At 46.0% G+C, this 23177-nt stretch overlaps 1 protein-coding gene across 1 annotated transcript; it reads left to right on the plus strand.

The window, feature by feature from the left end:
• The first annotated feature begins 168 nt into the window (after positions 1–168).
• Positions 169–22838, plus strand: LOC135806188 (mesoderm induction early response protein 1-like). The gene is made up of 12 exons (XM_065320342.1): positions 169–439; positions 658–791; positions 9985–10216; positions 10837–10973; positions 11233–11311; positions 11899–11949; positions 14790–14887; positions 17773–17845; positions 18259–18300; positions 19096–19142; positions 19772–19908; positions 21383–22838. Exons 1-12 carry the CDS (start codon positions 436–438, stop codon positions 21684–21686), a joined length of 1338 nt encoding a protein of 445 aa, XP_065176414.1. The 5' UTR covers positions 169–435; the 3' UTR covers positions 21687–22838.
• Positions 22839–23177: the final 339 nt, after the last annotated feature.

Below are 23177 nucleotides of genomic sequence, written 5' to 3' on the forward strand. Positions count from 1 at the left end.
TTTCGCCTCCCTTGCTGCAGTGGCGTGGCCGCCAAGGCGCCAGATTAAAAACCGCCAAGTAACTTAGTTCCCGCCATAATGGCAAATTCTTGTTTTCTGGTAATATTTCTCGAGATACAAAATTATTTTTACGCTTTGTAAAATAATGGGCAAATTGTTCATTTCATAATCGAAGCAATTTTCGCAATTTCGAGTGCATCAAGAAGATTTAGGAAAGGCTCAAATGGTCATTGCACAGTCGTTATACCGACTCTATTTCCCTTAAAATTCTTTCCCTTTTGTTCTTCTAGCCTCGTATTTGAATGGCTTACTGACCCCGTTGATTTATGGTAGAAATTTACCATCACAATCACGAGATTGCATGCATTTCTTCATCTCTCATTACGATGTTCTGGGACTGGTAGCTTCACCTGGCTGACGGGAGGTTAAAGGAGAATGGGTAAGCAGGCTAATTTTCAATAGTCACGAGCAAGAGACACTGAGTTCTGTCTTGGCCGAGCTTTCCACTCAGCCCTCGCTATCTCATCTGCAGTGTACGCCAGAATGCAATACTGAGTACAATTGTAGTATCCCGTATGCACTCTTGCTGAACTTCAATTGAGGGGACAAGGTGCTAAATATGTTGCACTTTTTTTTCTTCACTTCATTGATATGTAGCCGAGAAAGGGGTAGATGATGATCTGTTTGAAGTGTCAGAGGAAGCACTTCTCAGCACAGACTATGATGAAGATGCTGACTTTGAGGCAGGCGAAGATGAGCCGGATCCGGATGAATTGGACGAATTAGCAGAGGTACGCATATTGAATTTCAAAGTAATATCGTGCTTGAAAGTGATAACATCGAAAGCGCATGGCAACGGAATTTCTTGGTCCGTTGCTATGCACAAGCACCGCACATTTTGAATTTTTGATTCTATTTTCGATGCCTTCTTCTTTCATGTAAAAAAGAGAAGAAAACACATGAGAACCGAGTTATGCAGCAACTATCCACGACTGTACCAAGATAATAAGCAGCCAGAAAGTGCGATAATAGGGCACGGAACTGTCTTGTTACAGTCGTGGATAGTTGCTGCATAACTCGGTTCTCGTGTGTTTTCTTCTGTTTTTTACATTTATTACCAAGAGTACATAACCCCCTGAGTGTGCAACACCTGATCCAGCTCTGCATAGGGTCTTGGTCGAGCGTAAGCGGATCATTGCGTCATAATATCGTACACAGTCTGAGGGGAACCCGGGGAGTCGCGGGTACTCTTGGATCAAAAACAACGGTGCCCTGCCTCGAGACCGGCCTTGCGCTGGTGTGGAGGGTGCGCATGACATCAGAAGATCCGATTACGCTCCACCAAGACCCTATGCAGAGCTGGATCAGGCGTTGCACACTCTGAGGGGTTATGTACTCTTGTTATTACTGGCTCAGTATTGCACATGCTACAGCAGCGGAACCATGTGTTGCACAGTAATATTATACTTATTCCCGTAGCTATGCAAAAGACGTTACTTCAGTAACGTCTGGCGCTAGCCAGGGTCCACACAGCTTTAATTCCGTGTTTGTTTGTGCCATCGGCATGCCTGGCGCTATACTGTACCTGTCCCGTACCGTACCATCAAAGACATCAATACGGTGTTGTACGGTATAAGGATGTCGTATAGCATGTCGTACAACAGTACGATGAAATTGTGGGAGAAACCAGCGACCGCTTGGGAACGATGAACATTACAACAGTCTTATTGTGAGTGAGAGTCAGGCCCAGTTTCTGAAGATCAGTAGCGAGTGCTATCCCGAGCATTATGTTAGCATTAACAAAGCATAGACAGGATGCGTATTATAGGAGACCCAAGTTGCTGAAGATCAGTAGTCATTGCTGATAACGTGCAGAAAAACTAAATCCGCAGCCTCTTTTGCCGTCGGACAGTGCGTATTATAGGAAACTGTAAAGGTATGTAATGTGCTCCACAGGCAACCATGCGTTCGGCCGTCAGCAACAGTTAAAGGGGAAGTTAAGGCAAAAATTAAAATTTCACCAGTTGTAGTCTTCGGGGTGCTGAGTCGAATGGTCTTGGTCCGAGAAAGCTGAGACGCTCCCTTCCTACTTGAATCCCAATCGAACTCGCGCACTTCCACCAAAACTGGGTGACTGCGCCCTACTAGATGGGGATTTGTATGCAAAATGTCACTAAAAGCGCCATTTCGTTCTTATAAAAGCACGGATGACCGCGATTGGCCCATATGTTGTAATCTTTTGGACGCTGAGTCGACTGGTTTTGGTCCGAAAAGGCTGCGATGCAGCGTTCCTCCTTTATTCCCAATCGAACATGGTTGAACAAGCGGTCACGTGCTCCTGGGTGCCCAAATCACCTGGTCACCACGCCAGCAGGCGACAACTTTCACACCAAGGTTCAACTCGAGTGACATGTACTGCACCCAAAAAAGGTCAAACAGGCTAGTAAGTTGTACCCTGCAGGCACGGTGACCAGCTGACTGGTGTACGCAGGAGCACGTGACCACTTGTTCAACCATGTTCGATTGGGAATAAAGGAGGAACGCTGCATCGCAGCCTTTTCGGACCAAAACCAGTCGACTCAGCGTCCAAAAGACTACAACATATGGGCCAATCGCGGTCATCCGTGCTTTTATAAGAACGAAATGGCGCTTTTAGTGACATTTTGCATACAAATCCCCATCTAGTAGGGCGCAGTCACCCAGTTTCGGTGGAAGTACGCGAGTTCGATTGGGATTCAAGTAGGAAGGGAGCGTCTCAGCTTTCTCGGACCAAGACCATTCGACTCAGCACCCCGAAGACTACAACTGGTGAAATTTTAATTTTTGCCTTAACTTCCCCTTTAAGCACAAGCACACTATCAAGGCAAGGACATTATTGTATCGTATTGTATGGAATATAATTTTACCTCATTGGCTCAGCAGGTCAATGTGTTACTACAAAAAGGCCAGAAAATCCGATTTTGAGGGGCAGTTCTAATAACATGCATGATGAGCTAGGCAAAAAAGCATAGCGTAGGGCCCTGAGCTTCCAAGCTCTCTCGTTGTGTCAATGCATATTGTACGCGATCTGTCACCTATTATTATTATTATTATTATTATTGCACATGCTCAGGATAAAAAAAGAATCCATTGATGAAAATGTGTGGATTACACAAGTTTAGGGTTCACAGATTGGCATGCTAGCATCGCCAGCTACATCATGCACATGTCAGGCGCGTGCAGATACTGTACCACACTATCGATGAGTGCTCAAATCGCATTTTCCCATCAATATCACTATACCTGCTGAACTTATCAAATATGGAACACCAGCACTGTTCTCGAACATTGCCACTACATTCAACAATTATGCCAAAGACAAATCACTCAAGCTAGGCGATGGGCTACTGATCCCGATACCAAAGCCGGGAAAGAAAAGAGGTCCTCCTGGAAATGTAAGGCCAGTTACCCTGTTGAACACCCTACGGAAACTTCTTTCATTAGTCATCCTGACGCGGATCAAGCCAGCTATCAACGGGTACTTGTCACTGAACCAAAGCGGGTTCCGGTCAGGGAGAAGTACTGGAGACGTGGTATATAGCTATCGGTGGTTATCAGCAAGATGCCAACGGGTTGCGTCGGAGATCTCAATCTTAGGCATTGATATGTCAAGGGCATTTGACACTATATCGAGGGTCAGGCTGGTCGATATACTGTCATCAGTCATTGATCATGATGAGCTGCACATCATCCGATGCCTTCTGACAGACACCACAATAAAAGTAAAGCTGAATAACATTCTCAGCCAACCATTAGTCACACATAATGGTACCCCACAAGGTGATTCTCTATCGCCAGTCCTGTTTACTGTCTACCTCGAGGCTGCATTGAGGTTGATTCGAGAGCGACTCTCACCGCGACCAGCATTGGATATTCAGCTTCAATTGCCCAATGAAACAGCGTATGCGGATGACGTAGACTTCATCAGCACCAGCCTACAATATTTGCACGACAATCAACCCATACTATCATCCTCGTTAGCGGAATACAATTTAAAAATGAATGAAGCCAAAACCGAATATACTACAATTAAAAGAGAAAAGGACAGAGTAGACGAGCGATGGCGGAACACGGTCAAACTGGGATCGATGCTTGGAGTGGAGGAAGATATCAGTCGGAGAAAACGTCTAGCAACATGTGCCTTACATCAGCTGTGGGTGATATGGCTAAGGGGTAACCATGCCCGTGAACCCCTTCGGATTAGGTTATACAGCAGCTTTATTCTCCCAATACTTCTTTATAACTGCGGAACATGGAGCCTGACAGAGACTCAAGAAAAGAAACTTGACTCGTTCCACCGCCAGCAGTTACGAGCAGTCATAGGGGTCAAATATCCCCGTATAATACGCAATGAAGCACTGTACAAGCGCACTGGCTCCAAGCCACTCAGCAGAATCATCCAGTCTGCTAGGTGGAGAATGCTTGGCCACATGCTTCGACTAGACACCTCATCCCCGGTCCAGCAGGCTATGTCAGCGTACTTTCAACCAGGAAGCTCAGGGTTCCGAGGCCGCCCGAGAACAACCCTCCCGCGATCTATCAACAACGACCTGAAAAATTCCAGATCCACAAACTCCCTCACATCACACGAGGATCTAGTTGCACTGAGGCAGCTTGCCCAGGATCGTCGAAAGTGGAAGGAACTAATGTGTGCTGTGTGTAGTGGCTGAAGTTATACAATTACACTAGATACTCTAACAATAATATCGGATACAATTACACTAGATACTCTAGATACTAGATACTCTAGATACTAGATACTCTAGATACTCTAACAATTTTATCACTAATTATGATAATAATTACCACATCAAATGCTGCAGAGACCTATCCAGAATCGGCAATATGCTGGCCCTGGCCTGGAGATCTGCAACTGCAATCGGTTTCTACTTTGCAATACTAACGGATTAGTCCCTTTGTCGATTGATGGATCAATCGGAACCAACGCATTCGTCACTCCGATTAGTAACTTCGGCTCTGCTCTGTTTTGTTTTGAACTGTATACGTATGTTTAACTCATTGTATTTCTTTGTATTCTGTATCTCGTTATCGTTATCTTTTCCTCTAGCCCTCTCGCTTAGGATGAGCTTTCTTTTTTATGGCAGCTTAAGCGAAGGCTATATACCTGCTTTATGCAGGTTGATGCCAACGCGAACAAGCAAAATAATAATAATAATAATATCACTCACTTTCAACTCTACGGGATTCATTACGGTTGGCTCAAACTGCCTGAATTTTTGAATCCACACGCACGAAAGACGTTTCAAGACTTCCGTCGTTCGTATTTTTTCAAACGAGTTCTGGGTTTTCTAGTAACTTTGGCCAAAATTCGGCTAAAAAACAGGGGGAGCCGTTGCGTTTCCGTAAAATATTGAACGGTAAAAGGATAGCCAAGGTCGAGGGCAAAACGACAAGCCATTATTTGTCAAAATCGAACAAGAAACAGCTCGGCGCATCTATTTTCCGTGCACGCGCGTGCGTACTTTGGCCGACAAGGTGTGCAGAATTTCTGAAGAAGAAGAATAACAAGAGCAGCAGCGCTCGGAACAGCCGTGCTGGATACTTCCAATCCCGACACGATGGAGCGTGTTGGCTGTCGTGAGCTGCTGAAGCGACCATGACATTTCTTTTTCTTTGTACACCCGACATATCTTGACGTGCCCTTGCTCAGTTTCGGCCTCTTTACAGGAAGAATATTTTCTTCCTTGGCATCAGCCATTTCGGCCAAACAGCAAGAAGAGCAACAGATCAAGATTTGCAGGGCAAACAAAGGATGCGTGCAGCTACATCTAGTCAGGTTCGATGCAGCTGCGCTTTGCCAGAACCTCAGCAGACAAGAAAAGGCGACAAAGTGTCTCAGATGGAACCAAGGAGCCCTACACATATGTGTAGGGCTCCCTGGATGGAACTGGATCTTTCGCCAAGACCGCCACCGCCGCCATCATCAAGTCCAGGTCAGTCAGAAAAACCGAAGCAAAAATGCAAAGCCCGAGTGAAGTGAAGGAAAAATTCAAAAAGTACGCTCTCCGGCTAGACTTCGAGTCGATATTTTTTTACTTCGACAGGTGCTGTCGTGGCCTGTCGCGCGCGCCTCCATAATCCAAAATGGAGGCGCACGTGACGGGTGCTTTTAGTGGCAAACCGTGAACCCTAAAGTTGGCAGTGACAAATAAGCACTTGTGCATACGAAAAAAGAGTTAAAAATGCCCAAATTCGAAGCATTTTTGCCATCGGAACTCAATCTGAAGGTACCCGGTAGGGAGACGTGCCCGTATCTGAGGCGTCCGGATAAGAGACGTTTGAGTGTACAGGTACAATGTGCATGTAGTGATACGTGAAAACCCAGGGTTCTAGCGCAGCCCCTTACTCATTTTCCGATTTTTGTGCTTTTCATGCCATTCAACAAAAATGCAGTCGATAGTCAGTACTAGAGGGTTCATAAAGGCACATTTGTCTGGGGTGAAGTCAGGTGTTCGCCCCGTACTTTGCATTGCGCATTGCAAGACAGTTCCAGGGTCTGCACCACTCCTTGAATTCCTTGAAAGTCCTTGAATGTCAAAGCCGGATTTGAAAGTGCTTGAATATCCTTGAATTTTCGTGTGGGTGCTTGAATTTTTGAAAAAAGGTGTGTTTTTCCTTGATTTTGGGTTTGAATGCGGTAGATCTCCTCACGTTCATGCAGTAGGTCTACGCGCACTGCTGGGTACCCGTAACCGGTACCGTAGTCCGTAGATCTAGTACCAAGAGTGGATCCACTCTTGGTAGTACTGATAGGGATCTCAGCGCGTGAGCTGCGCAGCCTGTTTGTGCAGGTGAGATTTTCGATCCCAAACGCGTCCAGTGCAGAAACCCTGAAAAATAACATTTTTTTCGAAATAAATCAAGTTGAAGAAGACGGTAGAAATGGCTGAATATTGCGTCCAGGAAAGCACGTTCTACGGCCATTTCCAAGCTACCTATCTCCCAGGCACTCTCTCAGAGGAACTATGGAGGGTCAAAGAGCACAATAGTTCACTCTTGGACGCAGCGTGGACACCTCTTCTTCTGAGCGCGATGTCTTCTCTCTGAGTGATAATCTGTCCCCGGGGAAAATTGCAATTCCGCGGCCGCGTTTTTTTCCGCGTTTTTGCGATTTTTTAAAAGACCGCGTTTTCCGCGATTTTCCCGCGTTTTTTGAACTTTTTTGTTGCACTACACGTACACACAGTGCACTGTTCGGTCAGCAACGTCTCATCGTGGCGGCTTTTTACTCAAATATGACAAGTGCTTACACCAGAGACTTGTAACTGATTGATTTCACTACATACTCACTGAAAATTGCCGCACATCAATATTATTCACCGCATATTTACCGCATATTTACCGCAAATTCACCGCAAATTATGCCATATTATGCCGCGTTTTTCCCCGCGTTTTTTGCGATTTTTTCCGCAATTTTCCCCGGGGACAGGATAATGGCGGCGATGTTCCAACCAACGGTTAGCCCACCAACTAATGTCCTTGAATGTCCTTGAAAAAATGGGGTTTGGGGCCCTTGAAAACCCTTGAATAATATTTTCATGACTTGGTGCGAACCCTGCAGTTCTATTTGAAAATGGAAAATGGGTTAAGCCTAGTTCACATTCGACGGGGCACGGCGGGACGCGACGTAAGGATCGACGGGAAGCGACGGGATGGTCTGACGGCGTCAAATGTGAACACCAGGAACGGGAACGCAACCGTACTACCGTACAGATCGGGAAGCGACGGGAAGAGTTGGATCGATCCAACTTTTCATACCGTAGACGGGGACGCAAGCGTACAAAACGGCTGCAATTCGAGTGTGAACAGGAGACGGCGTCGTGCGCCGACTGCTCCCGATTCGTACTTGGAAATTTTTAGCATTTCGAACACTGCGCTTCCCATGATAACTCACAGAATGGCTAGCACGACTTGAGTTGAATTTTAGCAACATAAGATCTCATGTCACTTATTGTATTTAGGGATAGTTCAGAAGCGTGACAGACGAACTATTCTATCATTTCCTGGGGCTATTATTTGAATGCCACAACTTTCAGGGCTAATTTTTTGGTCTTCACGAAAAACTGGTATTGTGAACTTGATTCCGCTTCTTTCAAGGAGATATAATTGAAAAGAAGTCCCGAAAAACGAGAAATTAGGTCCAAAAGTCACCCCGTCACGGACCGTGCCTTATGACTCGCGCCGTTCGACGGTGAACGTCGCAACGACTGCTGCATGTCATGTCGTACGAATCGTACAGGATTTTACAGCTCACCCCAGCCCTCCCGACAAGCCCTTACGTCCCGTACCGTCGGCGTTGCGTCGAATGTGAACTAGGCTTTACGGGGTAACTGTTTTCCCTGCCCCCTACTATTTTGACCTGGCTAGAACCGTGAAAACCCCAGTGGTGTTGCTTAATCTTTGCTTCCAGCATGACACTTTTTAGTGACTTTCTAGCCTGGGTGTTCGTCAGCTGCCCATTCTTCTGAAGCCGATGTTTGTGTTAGTGTACTGCACTTGGCAACACCCTAGCCTGTTTGTTCTTCTGCATACTATTCTTACATGAGAAAAATAAGCCCGGGCTTATTCAACCTGTGGGGACAGGATACAGCGATTCCGCGGACGCACAATTTTCCACATTATTGGCTTTTTTCATCCGCGTTTTCGAGAGATTTTGCATAAAACCCGCGTTATTCATGGGAATGTACAAGAAAATAGTACATGGTGTTGAAAATGTGCTACAAAGTCGTACCGGTTCATGAGTTTGTACGACAAAGTTGTATACTTGCGTGAAACTGCACGCTAAAGTTGTACAAATGACAGACAACTCGACGTCGGTACTCGTGCATACTAGAGAGGTTCTGGTGAAACGTAGAGAAATCACGTAGAGAGTAGGTGTCTGGGTTAGAGTCTACGGCTTCGCGTGTTTTGGTTCCAAATTTCTACGCGACGATGAGGTTCTCTACGTTGTGGCACACGCAAAGAAATTGGGTACGGATCTGCTGGGTATCATTCGAGTGCAGGCAGAAAACTGGCAAATATGGAAGGGGAAATTCCCAGTACACATTCCACGTGACTTCTCTACGTGAAACATAGAGCAGAACCGGATTTCTTTACGTTACGGGAACGCGAAGAGAGTTCCCGTGATTCTTTGCGTCGCATTCTCATAACGTAGAGCAAAACCTCACTAATGACCGCATTATACCGCATATTTGGCTTATAATGGCCTGTTTTCGCCCACATAATTATGTGCATAATTTTGGGATTTTGTCCGCATTATTAGTTCAACCTTAGGCCTTGATCTGTCACCCAGTCATTTTAGAGAGCGCGTTTACATGGTGAGGCGGGCTTATTCAGCTCGCCCCGAGTTGAACTAGCCCTACCCTAGACCCCCGAGCGTATTCAACCCCCATGGCTTAAAGTTATAAGTGAGTTTTTTTCCGTATTTTTCGATTTTGCCTCGTGAACCAGATGAGATGTCGCCGTGAACAGTGCGTCTCCTTTGTTTCTTTCTTGGCATTTTTTCTTCTGATTTTTCTTTCAGTGGAAAGTCCTAGCCGATCCTTCACCTTCTCGAAAAATAAGTGACAATCGGAAGGCAGTAGAAGCGTGAGCCGGCACTTCTTGATCCAAATTTCATCATTCACGAACATTTACCACTGCATTCAAGTGCGATTTGAAAATAAAATGCGCGCAGAACTCACAGTCACTCACCTGAACTCAGCCCCGTACAACCGTCATGTGAGCGGTTGAAAAATAAGCCTGCGAATAAGCCCGGGCTTATTTTTCTCATGTAAACGACCCCTATTAAAGTAGAAACCGTTTGAAAGCACAAAATTCTCCGCCGCCCATATATAGAGTACACATCCACTATTACTGCAGAACTCTCAGACCACACTGAAACAAGGCACGGGGTGCTTTTCGTCCGTTTGCTTTCATTGGCAGGATGCTGACATACCTATTGAGCTACTGCTTGCCCGGTACGGTTATGGGGCGGCTGCTGCTGAAGACAAAAGGACTGCTGATAGCGATGACATAGCTGCTACTGTTGCAACCAATGCTGCAACTGCTAACTGTGGCGATGATGCCAGTCCAATCGTGCCAACAGACATTGCTGCATCTGCCACTATTGAATCAGAAGGAACTTCGGACCCGTTATGGAGTGCCCCTGAAGAAAGTAAGAGGTGTTCTGTTGATCTGTTCTGTCCTTGCTGCTTGCTGGTTAGTTGTCTCCCTATTGCAAGAGTACCGTATATTCTCTATTATAAGCGCTGTGCTTATATTTTTCAACTCCCCTCTACCCCGTACTTATATTGGAGACCACCCTTAACCAATACATCCGTACAGAGCAAGAAGAAATACATGCTAGATATCATGCATGCAGCATTGATTTCCACGAAGACCGTGCTAATAATAGAGTCTGTGCTTATAATGTTTCGAAAGGTGCTCACAGTGCGCTAGTACAGTATTAGAGACTGTGCTAGTAATGGAGACCTGTGCTTATAATAGAGAATATACGATATGTGGGGGGGGGGGGGGGTAAATGAAGTGAATCGTATCGATCCTTTCCATTGGCTCTACTACTGAGTACATTGTACAAGCCTACACCCCCACCATGTTATACAGTACACACAAAGTATGAAAGACAATGGTACGACCGGACCAATTGAAAACTGCTACTATCAGTGCATAGTCCTGGACGAGTTGAGCGTATACATGTATTGTGCTCATGATTGCGTTGCGAAGGCAGTGGATAGTCACGCGATAAGTTAGCAGCTCATCTCGTGTGCTCTGCAGGTACAAAACCTAGCACGCTGATGCAGCTAGTCAATGCTGCTCCTGACATGTCGGAAGATGGCGAAGAAAGCGATGAAGAGGATGAAGACGAAGACTATATGCCCCAGCCTCCATCGCCTACATTGGACTGGAGAAAGGTACAGTGGCGCAGCTCAGTTTATGAACCAATTGTGCCGTGGGCTAACTACCTCAACTCAATTACCCCCTGCTATCCATTCATATCACTCTGTAACATTCAGAATTAATTTTATTGTTCGGTGTTTTGGTATTGGACCATGATCAGGAATGAGTCGTCTGATGTGAAAGAATTATGGACGAGTTTGCTGCTTAACAGTGCTGCTGCTGCTGCTGCGGCTAACTATATTGATATTGCACGTGACGTTGTCTGTATTATAGGAAATTCGGCAAGGTGATGACTACCAGGCATCCATTCCAAACCTGGAGATTGACATGGAACAGATGTCGGTAGATTCAGGTAAGAACTTGCACTGGGCTGCACATGTCCGTTATGCTCACGCTCGTTTACCATTGCAAATATTTTTTCGGCGCATTTATGCTTATAATAAATGTGTCTTCAAGTACACTGGAGTACATTGTAGTGTGCATTGCAATGAGCCCTGTATCTGCTGAGGGATTGTAGGCAGCGGTGCAACTGGCTGCGAGTGATTCTGATTACTGTCAACTTTGCGTATAACGACACTCGGCCGGGCATCAGAAAAGTGTCCTTATTCGCGAAGTCTCGTTATACCCGAAGTCTCGTTATATGCATTACAGCTAGAATGGACTTGCTCTGGGCATGAAAATTCTGTCGTTATTCGCGAATTGTCGCTATATCCGCAGTCGTTATTAGCCAAGTTGACTGTATGTAAGTTGCCGGTATCGTGTTATGCGTGGCAACACAGTCATGTGTTTGTGTATCACATGTAAGTAAGCCAATGCCATTGCTCAGTAGTCGAGACTAGCGAATGTCACAAGCTGCTCGGTCTTGTTGCAGTGTCACAGTGCTACCATAAGCCTGCAATGAATGTTTCCCTAATGTTCCCTTGTTTGTTATCTCTACAGCGTCAGCTGAACCTCCACTCTGGAAGCCTGATGAGCTTTCTGAATCTGAAGGTGAGTTGTTTCATTGCATCTGGCCTATAGAGAAAAAAGTATGTGTTTCAACTTTCAAGTACAAGTTTGTCCAAGGACTGAACCATGGACCTGAGTCACAGAAAGCGAGGGCTGGCAGCACTCAGCAGTCACAGCGAGTGTAGAGAGCATGTTTCCAACTTTCCGTGTATGTACTTCGAAGTACCATCCAGGCTGCATTTTAGTGTCAGGAGAATGCTTGACCGTGTTCTGCAACCTAGTTGCTTGTACCAATATAATAATGCGGTGCATCCCGGGGTCATGGCAACAGAAACATGTCACCCTAGGGTTTTGGGGGGGGGGGGGGGGGAGGGTGTTAATTAACAAACTGCCAAAATGTATAGGCTCGTGTATATCCTTCGAAGTCATTTTACTGAAGAAAGAAATTAGAGCTGAGACAGAAAAACACCTATAGATAGTCAGAAGCAGTACTAGTAGTACATGTAGTGACATCTGGTCAGCTGTAAACCAGGAGGTGACAAAAGCTGCGGTAATAGTAAAGAACTATTGGTGAATAGTTGACCTACAGTCCGTTTCAAAAAGATTCCTGGCGATCGCCCGCGGAGTTTGCCGTCTTACCGTATGAGCACTCGAGCGCTGCCTGGAAAAACTCACTGTGAACTCGAAGAAATATTCCGCGCGAAAGCAGGAAAAATGACAACTCACTCACGTCGTTGATACAGTCATGTACGTCTGGTTTACAACAAACGAGTTCTTCCTCGTATCGATAAAGGAGTCAGAGAGGACATGTCGGAACGAAAGTGTTGTAAATGTTGACAAGCGGCATGGGTCCCAATTCGTTTTGTGACCAAAATAGTTTCTTTGAGCTGCGATGCAATTTACTCACCATGCGACGAAAACAACATCGACACGGACTCATTCCCAAGGCCATGACTTGGCAAAGCTATCCGTGTGACTTCGACGACATTTTGAGAAAAGCAGACGCTTGTGAACGCTGATAGAAGACGGCGTTGACTGCTAAGTTCAAATAAATTGGCGATCTTGAAATACTAGAATAAATCTCAAAAAGCTACAGCTCGATGACTTCCATATTCACTCACACCATTGCAGTGTTGTGGGTGTGTTCACATGGCGTGAGCCAGTCAAGTGTCAGTCAGTTCAGCAGGAAGCGCGAGCTCCAACAACAAGTCGTTTGGTGCAGCCATCTTCTTTGTCGTGTACCAGCTTGATCACCAAAACAATGAAGAAGAAAAAAGTTTGACTTGACGATAGGTTGGGATTTGAACTCACAGCTTCATGGTCAGCAGACAGCATTCATAACCACAAGGCCAAAAAGGAAAGGATAAATCGTGGGTTTTGATAAAGAATCGATACTGGCTTCCTGGGCAAATTGTAAACCATGGGAAAAGGCCGGAAACCTGGCCGAAATTCTAACTCCTTAACGGCTGGTCCAATTGTTCCGAAACCTTCACAGAACAATTTGCCGTGTCCTAACAAGCCATTCTATGTACTTTATTGTCCAACTTTCCCTTATCTTCATACTTTTTAAGACCCAAACCTGATTGTAAATCTTTTTGAAACAGACTATAGAGGAAACTGAGGGGGTACTACTTTGATGTACTAGATAAATCCAAACCCAGGTTGTGTTAGCGGCTAGCTCTGAGGGGGTACCAAAAACAAGTACTTAAAACCTTCCATCAGATACAGACGCCAAGGTGCAAGGTCTCGGACAAACCTTATCACAGCATTGTGTAACACTTGATTTATTATACCAACAAAACCTGGAGAGGATTGAACGTGTACCTTAGTCACTACCTGACTCCAATGGTGAATACGCACAGCCCAAACGAACTAAACAGAAAGTGTTTCCGGTGGCTGGGATAGAGTGGAAGCGCAAAACAATCCAAGGAACATTACTCAGTACAGGGGGGTCTGGCAAGGCATCCCGAGCTGTGCGAAGCGCTATCTTCTTGAGAATGTTTACAGGAACCCACAGGGACCACTTGCCTGATCGCTCATGGTGTGAAACCTAGTTCACTTGAAAAATCAACTTTGTGAGTTTGCCTAAAACGCTACTTTTTCTAAACCGGGAAGATGTCAGAAACAACCTGTGAAAGTTTGAAACAGAAATTCCAAGGCAATCCAGAGTTATGGATGATTGAAGTTTGGTAAATGATCGCCTGAGCAGTCACAGAGAGCAATGCAAGGATGTACGGGGACGGTGTGGTTTCCACCCAGCACTGCACTATCTGGTGCGTACATGTGGGTGCGAACTGAAGTGCGTTGCGATACGGGATGTGCAAATGCATGACGTGTGCGCCTCCTTGCACAACTCACCCGTTTTCACCGTCCCCACTTCTAAAGTGTGCGTGCGGTTCACTCGATTTTTTTCGTCCACCACCGGGAAATCGCCATGGGCTAGTTTCTGTGATCATTTTCCTTCTAACGCGATAAAGCACAAGCCTAAATGTTCTAGAATCCTCTGCTGAACACAAAAATCGGGTGCTCCTCCTAGGGCCGAGTATGCATCTGGTAGAGATCAGTATTTCGCTATGCCTCTGCGCGAAATGCGGCTCCACTTTTTGTTCAAGCGCGGCATGTGTGGCGTCAATGGAAAGGTGATGACCTCAGCTACCTAAAAATAGCATCGACAAAGGAGTACTGGTCACGGGATCAGATAGAAGCGGGCTTGAAGTCAGACCAAAGAGCTGTCACGTGGGGCCCCATTGCCGGGCCGGAACTCAACTCCTTACCTACATGTACATGCTGGTACAGTTGTGCCAGCTATGCTAGATTCATTTTGCTTACTTTCAGCTTTTGTTTACCACATCATCTGTCTGCTGCTGCTGTGTCTTGAACAGTGCAAAAGTACTTGAGATCAGCGCTTAGTCGTGACATGCAGGAAGTGGCTGGTTCACGGAGTCAAGCATATTATGCCTATGCGCCTGACAATGAAACTGTAAGGCCAAAGATAATGTGTTGTGCCTGCTTAATGTATGTGTATGTATTTCATTTGCTTTACTGTTTTCTATGCTAGTCTGGCCAATCCTCATGTCAGCATGCTTTTGTGTGCGTGTGCATGTGAAAGGGTAGGGGGACGCATTTGTACTGTGCATTCATTTAGTACGCTGGCCAGAGTGGAAAATTGTGGATCTCGTGTAACATTGAAGTACACAAAGGTTTGACATGCTGAAGTTATAGGGTTCCATTCAAGGAGTCCCAATGGTGTATCACACATAACTAATCTTTGGGGCAGTTTGACGAAAAAACGTTTCCAAGCTGTTCTCATGGTAACATTATCATGAATTCAAATTTACATGCACATGTACTTCCGCTTGTACTATAATCATGAATGTTTCGTACAAGGAGAGATTTCCAGAATAGAGCAGTACACAAAGTATGGTAGCAATGGCGTATGTACGAAGCTGGGCTCTCAAACATCTTCCGATATGCTCGATGGCTTGGCCTTAAGGAACTTGAGCAGCCAATAGTAAAGCTGTGTCCACAACTGGCGCGTGGATGCGGTACGCTTGCGGTTCATGCGTGCCCATACGCACGCTCAAGCTTTCACAAAAAACAGCAATCCGAGTCGTATTTAGCGCGTGCAACACCTTCGAGTACTAATTTTTTGACCCCGCCAGTCAAAGTGACTTGCATGTACGCTGGTACGCGCCTGATACGCGCTGAAAATTCCAACATGTTGGAATTTCCTATTCAGCGCGTTTCCGTACGCATGGCGCCCCAAAAGCCAGCAAAAATACGCACAAACGCGTGGTGTCACGCGTACACGCGCCAGTTGTGAACACAGCTTTAGGCACCAAGGCAGCACTCTGCGCACACAATCAAAGTGGAATTCTCGATCACCTGTGCGGCTGTCACAGATGAAGGCAAGGCGACGGGAAGGTCCGCCATATCAATGTATGATGGCCAGTAGCAGAAATGCTGTGATGCCTGTGACTGCTTGTGACAGTATGCCATATACTTAGCATGCAAAGCTATGAGTGCCGGTGATGACACGAGCCCTGCAGCGTTCTCATCTGTATAGGCCAGCCCTTTCACACTGCATGTGACACTTCGAGAGAACAGCATACACTGTGGAGAGCTCAGTCGACGAAGAGTCAACCACAGGGCAGTAGCCAATGGTGGATTGCGGAGGGACAGATGTTTGAGAAGCCAAAGCATTGAATGCTGACCACGAGGGAACTCGCTGGTTGCTCTGCACAACTGCTTGCTCGATGGCAGAATCGGATTTTATGTTGCCATCTCGGCAGGCTCTTGCAAGACGCCAGAAAAAAATCAAGCAGAGTGGCAGATTTCCGCAGTGTAGGCTCGTTCAGCATTGATTGCGTGGCTGGCAGAAGCCTCTTGGGACTGACCTTCTGCCGCCCGATGAAGTCTGGAAGCACTTTTGACTCTAGGTGTAAGCGCCGTTTCAGTCAATATTAGTAAATTTGTAATACTGTAAAAGCCATATATATAACGAAGTGCTAACTCTAACGAGTTAACGAGGAGAAATCTGTCGTTAAAATAGAGATCGTTATACAGAAATCGATACGTATACTGTCCTATTGAGCGTTGAGAATGAGTGAGAATCGTTACCTTTGGTACACGTAAACTAGTCAATTTTGGGAAATCGTTATATATGCGCCTCGTTAGAATAATGGCTTTTACAGTATTGGTGAAAAGTACATGTAGAGCAATGTGTGCACCCATATCATGAACAGTGCAACAAGATCAGTTCCATTGATAATCGTGGCAAGAAAACGTTGAGGAACACTAACTTGGTTGCAATGTTTGTGATATGATCGCACACTTTATTTCTAGTCTTTGGCTTCAGGAGGTTTGGGACAGATTTGGCCAATATTTCATCAATGTATTGTTCTCTGTGGACGTGTAGATTAGATATCGTCTTTGGAAGTCATTCTGTGAAAATACACTGAATTACAAAATGGGGTCCCCAGGGTTTTACGACTGTTCCTGCCAGTGGTCCAAAGGTTAGAATGTTGCTATTTGGGCTGAATTCCAATGTTTGAACCTCGATATCACAAGGAACGGATATGGGACCCCCCCCCCCCCCCCCAATTTTTTCACAGGTTCAAAAATCAGCATGATTTGATCTGTATATTAATTATACTTCAGAGTAGTACTATTTTAGTCAAGAGGGGTAAGTAGCAGCATTCGGCCTTGTCCAGATTCTTATCAACCACCACACCACACCGCTGCGCTCTCTCCGGCCGACCTCAACACGTTGCCACAACACACCATCAGCAAAACGACACTTCAGTTGGTATTCTGCTCCTTCAGACAGCAGCTGTTTCGATCATCAGGATCTCGTCAGTGAAGGTTGATAATGTAGAGTGGCTAACAGATAATGAACTTCACCCTTTTGTAGCAAAAAAGGGGAAACAGAATGGCGCATCTTAGGCACAAAAAAGGGGGAAGCATAATGGCGCATCTTAGGCGCGAAGATTAAGGCTAAGCAAAGGCGATACTGATAGACTACACTGAGGATACTAGTAATATAAAGGGTGTTAGTGAGAGTACAGTCATGTAGTGCCAGGTGTGACTTCGATCGGCAACCTTCACTGACGAGATCCTGATGATCGAAACAGCTGCTGTCTAAAGGAGCAGAGTACCAACTGAAGTGTCGTTTTGCTGATGGTGTGCTGTGGCAACGTGTTCAGGTCGGCCGGAGAGCGCAGCGGTGTGGTGTGGTGGTTGATAAGAACTATTTAAGTCTACCAAAATCAGCGATTTATTACAATGATGAAATTTTGGTGATACGTGACCACATCCATGATATAGAGATGTGTACTTGCCTCTTTCTCGTTGTGTTTGCTGTAGGCATTGGAACACTTAGTGTCATGCGGCTTCAATACAAAGCTGGCACTGTCTAGTTTACCGAACCAGGAGGGCGGTAAGAACGGATGGAGTACTTTAACTGTCTTGTTGAGTTTGTTGATCAGCTTCGTTACCGTGTTTGCCCTTTCTACTTGGAAGTACCTGCTTCCGAGCGGTTGCATTGAGAATGCTTGATTACCGGTGAATGATAACCCCTATTGTGCAGGAGATTAGATAGTGCCCTTGAAGGTCCACACGGGTCTCCTTCTAGCTCTCACACACCCCTGATCCAGTACCTTTGCTATTCCTAGTTCACTGCAGTTGTCGCTACCTCGCGGATTGCTTTCTTATGACCCATGGACCTTGGATTCTGGTCCCTGGTTGCTGGTTCCAAGATTCCCAGGGTTTAATCTTCTTGTTCACCTTGAAGAAAACACTTGAAACAATAGCACGCCTGTACTCTGTGCGTGTGGCTCTGTGTGTTTACAGTTGTGACTTGGTCCGAGGAAGAGTGTTCTAATTTTGAGCAAGGTATAATGAATGATGATTGTGTTGTGTGCAGGCTGCTACCACGTTAACGTATTATTATGGCATGCCAATGTGTACTGTACTTGACTGCAATGTACTGTAGCGGACATGGAAATCCAGTCAATTGACCGGGGCCGGCGCCCTCAGCGCATACAGACCGCTGCGTACAGTGCACATGTTGATCGATGCGACCAGCGCGCTGCAGCGCATAAATGCATTTGTGTACCGCTTATCCGCGGCTGCATGGCCAGCGCCCTGGGGTCGCTAGACGTGCTACCGGATTTCCATGTCCACGACAGTACAACCACTGTAATTACGGCCAACTCTGCGAGTAGTGACATTTGGCAGAGCGGCAGAATAATGTCCTTACTCCCAAAGCGCGTTTACTCACGTCCTCCACTTCAATGTATACGGACCCGTATTTGGCGTACATGTATATCAATACGAAACTCTTTCTGTTGGCATAGGTTAGGTTTCTTTGTGTGAATATATACGGCTTCCAAAACATGCAACGACTGTGTACACGTGGCAAAATTAGAAAAACAATCATCTGAATACACAGCACAACACTCCTTTGTTCGTGCCTAATTGCCTATACATCACCTGGGCAGAAGGCACAAAAGTCTACTTGTGAAACTTTTCAAAATGTTGGTGTTGAAGAACCTGATGTGCATGCTCTTTGTTTAGTGCTACAGGTACAGTAGTTCCTCTTTGCCAGCGTTGTGCCTGGCTATGTGATAGATTCCCTTTCCAGGCGTGATACCAGTTTAATTGGTGTGTATGTTTGTGCGCGTGCAGGGCTTAGCCAGTATGGAAAGAACTTCTTCCTGATTCAACGTGAAAAGGTGTGTGTGTGTGTGTGTTTGGTTTTACCAGTACTGTAAAGTACCGCCAGAGCGCCCCACCATCTCGTCCTTTCGTGGCCGCCTTGTGGAGGTGGATTCCTGCCTGTGGGTCATACGACACGGACCTTGTACAAACATTGCACATTGTGCAGTCAATCCGTGCCCAGTTTACCGTCGAGCTCCACATGAAAGCATACCAAGTGTGACCTTAGCACACGAAGGTTCTCACATCGTACAAACTTAGTAGCATTCTGCCATACGATTTTCTTCCCTTGGCTGTAAAATCAAGGTGGGGCGCTCTCGCGAGACGGGGCGCTCTGGCGGTACTTTACGGTAATGGATAAGGAAAGAGGCATGTTGTTTGATATCAATTTTTGAAGTGATCATGGCTACACGGTGCATCTTGCACTGACCTGTTCTGATGGCAGATTACCAAGCGACCTCGGAACGGAGGTCAGATCGCAGTTGCGATACCGGTACAGTACAGCCTTTGCACTTTCCGTGAAAAATCATTAGAACCTCATCGTTTTGCTTTATATTGCTCTAGCAATAGTAGTATCCGTTATGTGGCGGTGGTGGCGGCTGCATTGTTGTTCCTGTTGCTGTTGTTCTTGTTGCTACTGCTGCAGGTTCCCCATCGCTCTGTTTCTGAGCTAATCCAGTTCTTCTACATCTGGAAGAAAACAGAGCGGTACATCTATTTCAGACGGACAAACCCTGCACGGGTATTCAGTGGCCGTAGAGACGTGTACCCTCTGCCCACCGAGTGAGTGCTTGTGACTACAAGGATTGTTCTCTGCCTTTCTTTCATGTACTCTAAGAGTTGAAAGTGTCTACAGTAACGTTAGTTTGATTTGCAAAAAATTCCCACTTAGAGGGCACACAGTTTAACGACCCTGTCAGCACACACCTACCTTTTATTTCTCCAGCGTAGAGGAGAGCGTCGAGGAGAGAAGGAATAACATACTACGTAGTACGTGTAACGTTTCTGGAGTTAGCGATGGATTCTTTCTGGTTAAACGCTAGACTCTGTGCCCCGTTTGAGATTCAACTCTTACAGTAGTACCCTAGTATCACCAGTAAGTGCCCGCCGTGGTGTGAGCGAAATTTCCAGATTGGGAAAAGAACCGTTGGTATCTGTCCTACTGTATTAGTGCAAGCAAGCAGTGAGTTGTATTGACAAACACATGAAGCCATTCAGTGTGCTGATATCGTATGAAGTTTTAGAATGGGTGGATGCTTTTAAATACCAAGAGTACATACCCCCCCCCCCCCCCCCCCCCAGAGTGTGCAACTCCCGCATACCCTGCTGTCCCGACAGAATTTCAAGTTGAAGTCTTTTTATTGTTATGATGCATTGCTCCTTGCAACAGTGATTTACGACATTTGTACGGGGTGTCAACGCATCACACATTTTTCTTTGCAATACAATAATCAATATAGCTTCTACAGGATCAAATGGGGCTTTGTCTGCCACGGGTTCAGGATACCTCTGATATTATGTTTACAATGCGCATTGCATCATAAAAATGGTGTCAACTTGAAATTCGGTCGGGACAGCACCCATAGTTGAGTAACACATTCTTGGGGGGTTATGTACTCTTGTTAATGCGTAAGGTGCGTACCACAAATTTAGGGCTTAGGGCCGATCAGACTGCGGCAACAACGAAATAATCCAGAAATGATAATCCGGATCTCCCTAGTAACTTGACACCACCGTAGCAAAACCAAAGTTTGACACTGCTGCGGAAAAGCTAAATTCGGCTATGCTTTTCTGCTCAGAAAAGGAGTTTGGTGCTGGTACGCCATTGACGCTGGTACTCACTGGTTTTTCATCACGATATCAAAGTGGCTGAGTGGCCACGGACAACAACAAAACTCACAGGAATGATTGCAAGGATTGCACTGAAGGCATTGGCGATGCCGAGGTGAAGGAACTTACAGGAATCCGTTCTTGGAAAACCACTTGACGCTCGAATTGAATTTTGAATTTTCATTCTCCCGTAGATAGTGTGGTCGCGATTTTAATCCTGGACGACTTTCTTTGTTCGTCAGGCATCAGAACTGTGCCACAGTCTGATCTGAGCCTTACACTGACGTCAGGCATCAGAACTGTGCCACAGTCTGATCTGAGCCTTACTGACGCTGTGAGACACTCACTGGTGGGGCTTATTTGTTTGAAGTTGTTTTGTTTCTGCTTTATCTAACGAAAACACTGCGGTGCTGCTATTGTTGTTTAGGCAATCAAGCTCATCCTCGCTCACTGACCCTATGCCTAGCACCAAGTCAAGCTCTGCCAGCTTGGCTTCTAGTACTAGTAGTGAAGAACAGACCGGTACGGCGGTGAAAACGAAAAAGGTGTACTCAGCCAGTAGGTCGCCAGTGGCCACAAACCCGACATGTGGTGTGTTGGTTTCTGCTTCAACGGCCAGCAGCGACGCTAGCTCTGCGTCACGGAGTGTGTCCGCTGCTTCATTATCATCATCCGCTTCTGCAAATATACCTGTGGAACCAGCTGCCAAACGACCATACATACCATCCTAATTAATGGTGCTGGACTCACCGTGTGTCTGTGTATCCCGTCCGTCCTGCTCTCTTGTCATCCGGCATAGTAATGTAGCCATCATCGCCATCATGTTGATAGCTTGGGCTGCACTGGTACCCCAGCCATAGTTCCCCTTTCATCCCTCCGCGTTGGCTTTCTCACGTCAAAGCTGCCCCCTCCCTTTCTAGATGTTTCTCATAATTGGAATTAGTACTCCACGCTGGCATGGAGAGTCACTCAGTGTATATGCACGTTGCATGCCTGAATTGTGTGACAGCCGCAGTAATGCGGTATAGACCTATGATGTGCGTCTGCTTTTAGACGATGTCGCTCACTTTAACTCTTTTTTTCTTCCCTTGCTCCTTAGCCAGGTATTGTGCGCTTACCCATAACAGTGTGTGTATGATTGTGGTTGTTCATCTTTCTAACCGGTGGTGGGTTCCTGAACACCTTGACTGTACAATGCATGTGTTTCTTCTTCTTTTTTTTCTGCCGCTGTTGCTGCTATTTCTGCCGCTGTTGCTGCTATTTTTGCCACCCAGTGTACGCTGTGTGCTCTCTTGATTTGGTGCAGATCACACTCACTATTTGCATGCATTCCGGCTTGTTCTCAAATTTCACGAAACGTGCTGTGCATTTAACTTAACCTCCGCAGAAAGAGGCTTGGCCATAAAACTGTTTATGCTGCACGTTAATGTAGTATTCAGAGCCAAGACTTCTGTGCTTGGAATAGATCGTGTTTGCCTTTTTTTTCTTCATGCATCATGTGTCTCCTATGACCGGGTGAAATACTGACTACTATTGCTAGAACTTACACATCTGCGGCACCTGAATGAATAGTATAGTAGTACACCTGTGTCTTGCTCGTTAGTCCTACACAAGAACCATGCCGCTGGCCACGTCCTCGCTATCTCTCTTTCCTTCTGGCTGTATGCTATTTTCATCAAACCTTATTGTGTGTGGGTGTGTGTGTGTGTGTGTGTGAAGTATGTGCGGCAGAAGCCATAACATGGCATGATAGGCTGATTGCTACTCTAGACGATGGCCTTGAAATATTGACTACAACTAACGTTACTTGCCAGTGTGTTGCCAGTGTTTCATGTCACCTGCCGGTTCTGCACATGCAAGATGCAGTTTGTGTGATTCCTTTCTATGTTCATTGTGATGTGTGGACTACACCGCCAGTGGCAGTGTACGCCAGCGAGTAGATCTACTACAGACTACAGTGCTGCTAGGTGCTGCTGCTGCTGCTGTGCATGTTGGGTGCTGAACCTGCTCAACCCGTTTTACGCAACTGACCAAGCAATTTGTTTTGTACCATGGAGTTAGTGATGTAGCGAACGGCAAGGCACTGCTACAGGAGTACAGCTCCGCAGCTATGCTGCATAAAACCAATCCCACAGCGAATTTTTGTTTAGGTTATCATGAATCATGGAAAACCCGTCATGCCGTAGGTTCAGTGCTAAATCACAGTATCACTAAGGTGATAA

The sequence above is a fragment of the Sycon ciliatum genome, chromosome 1 (genome assembly GCF_964019385.1).
Source record: "Sycon ciliatum chromosome 1, ocSycCili1.1, whole genome shotgun sequence".
Classification (NCBI taxonomy): domain Eukaryota; kingdom Metazoa; phylum Porifera; class Calcarea; order Leucosolenida; family Sycettidae; genus Sycon; species Sycon ciliatum.

Bases quoted from the DNA above. Each gene is read 5' to 3' on its own strand.
- LOC135806188 (XM_065320342.1), top strand. The intron at 10,217-10,836 runs GTAAGAGGTGTT...TGTGCTCTGCAG, and splicing joins ATGGAGTGCCCCTGAAGAAA to GTACAAAACCTAGCACGCTG. The intron at 17,846-18,258 runs GTAAGAACGGAT...GTGTGTTTACAG, and splicing joins TTTACCGAACCAGGAGGGCG to TTGTGACTTGGTCCGAGGAA.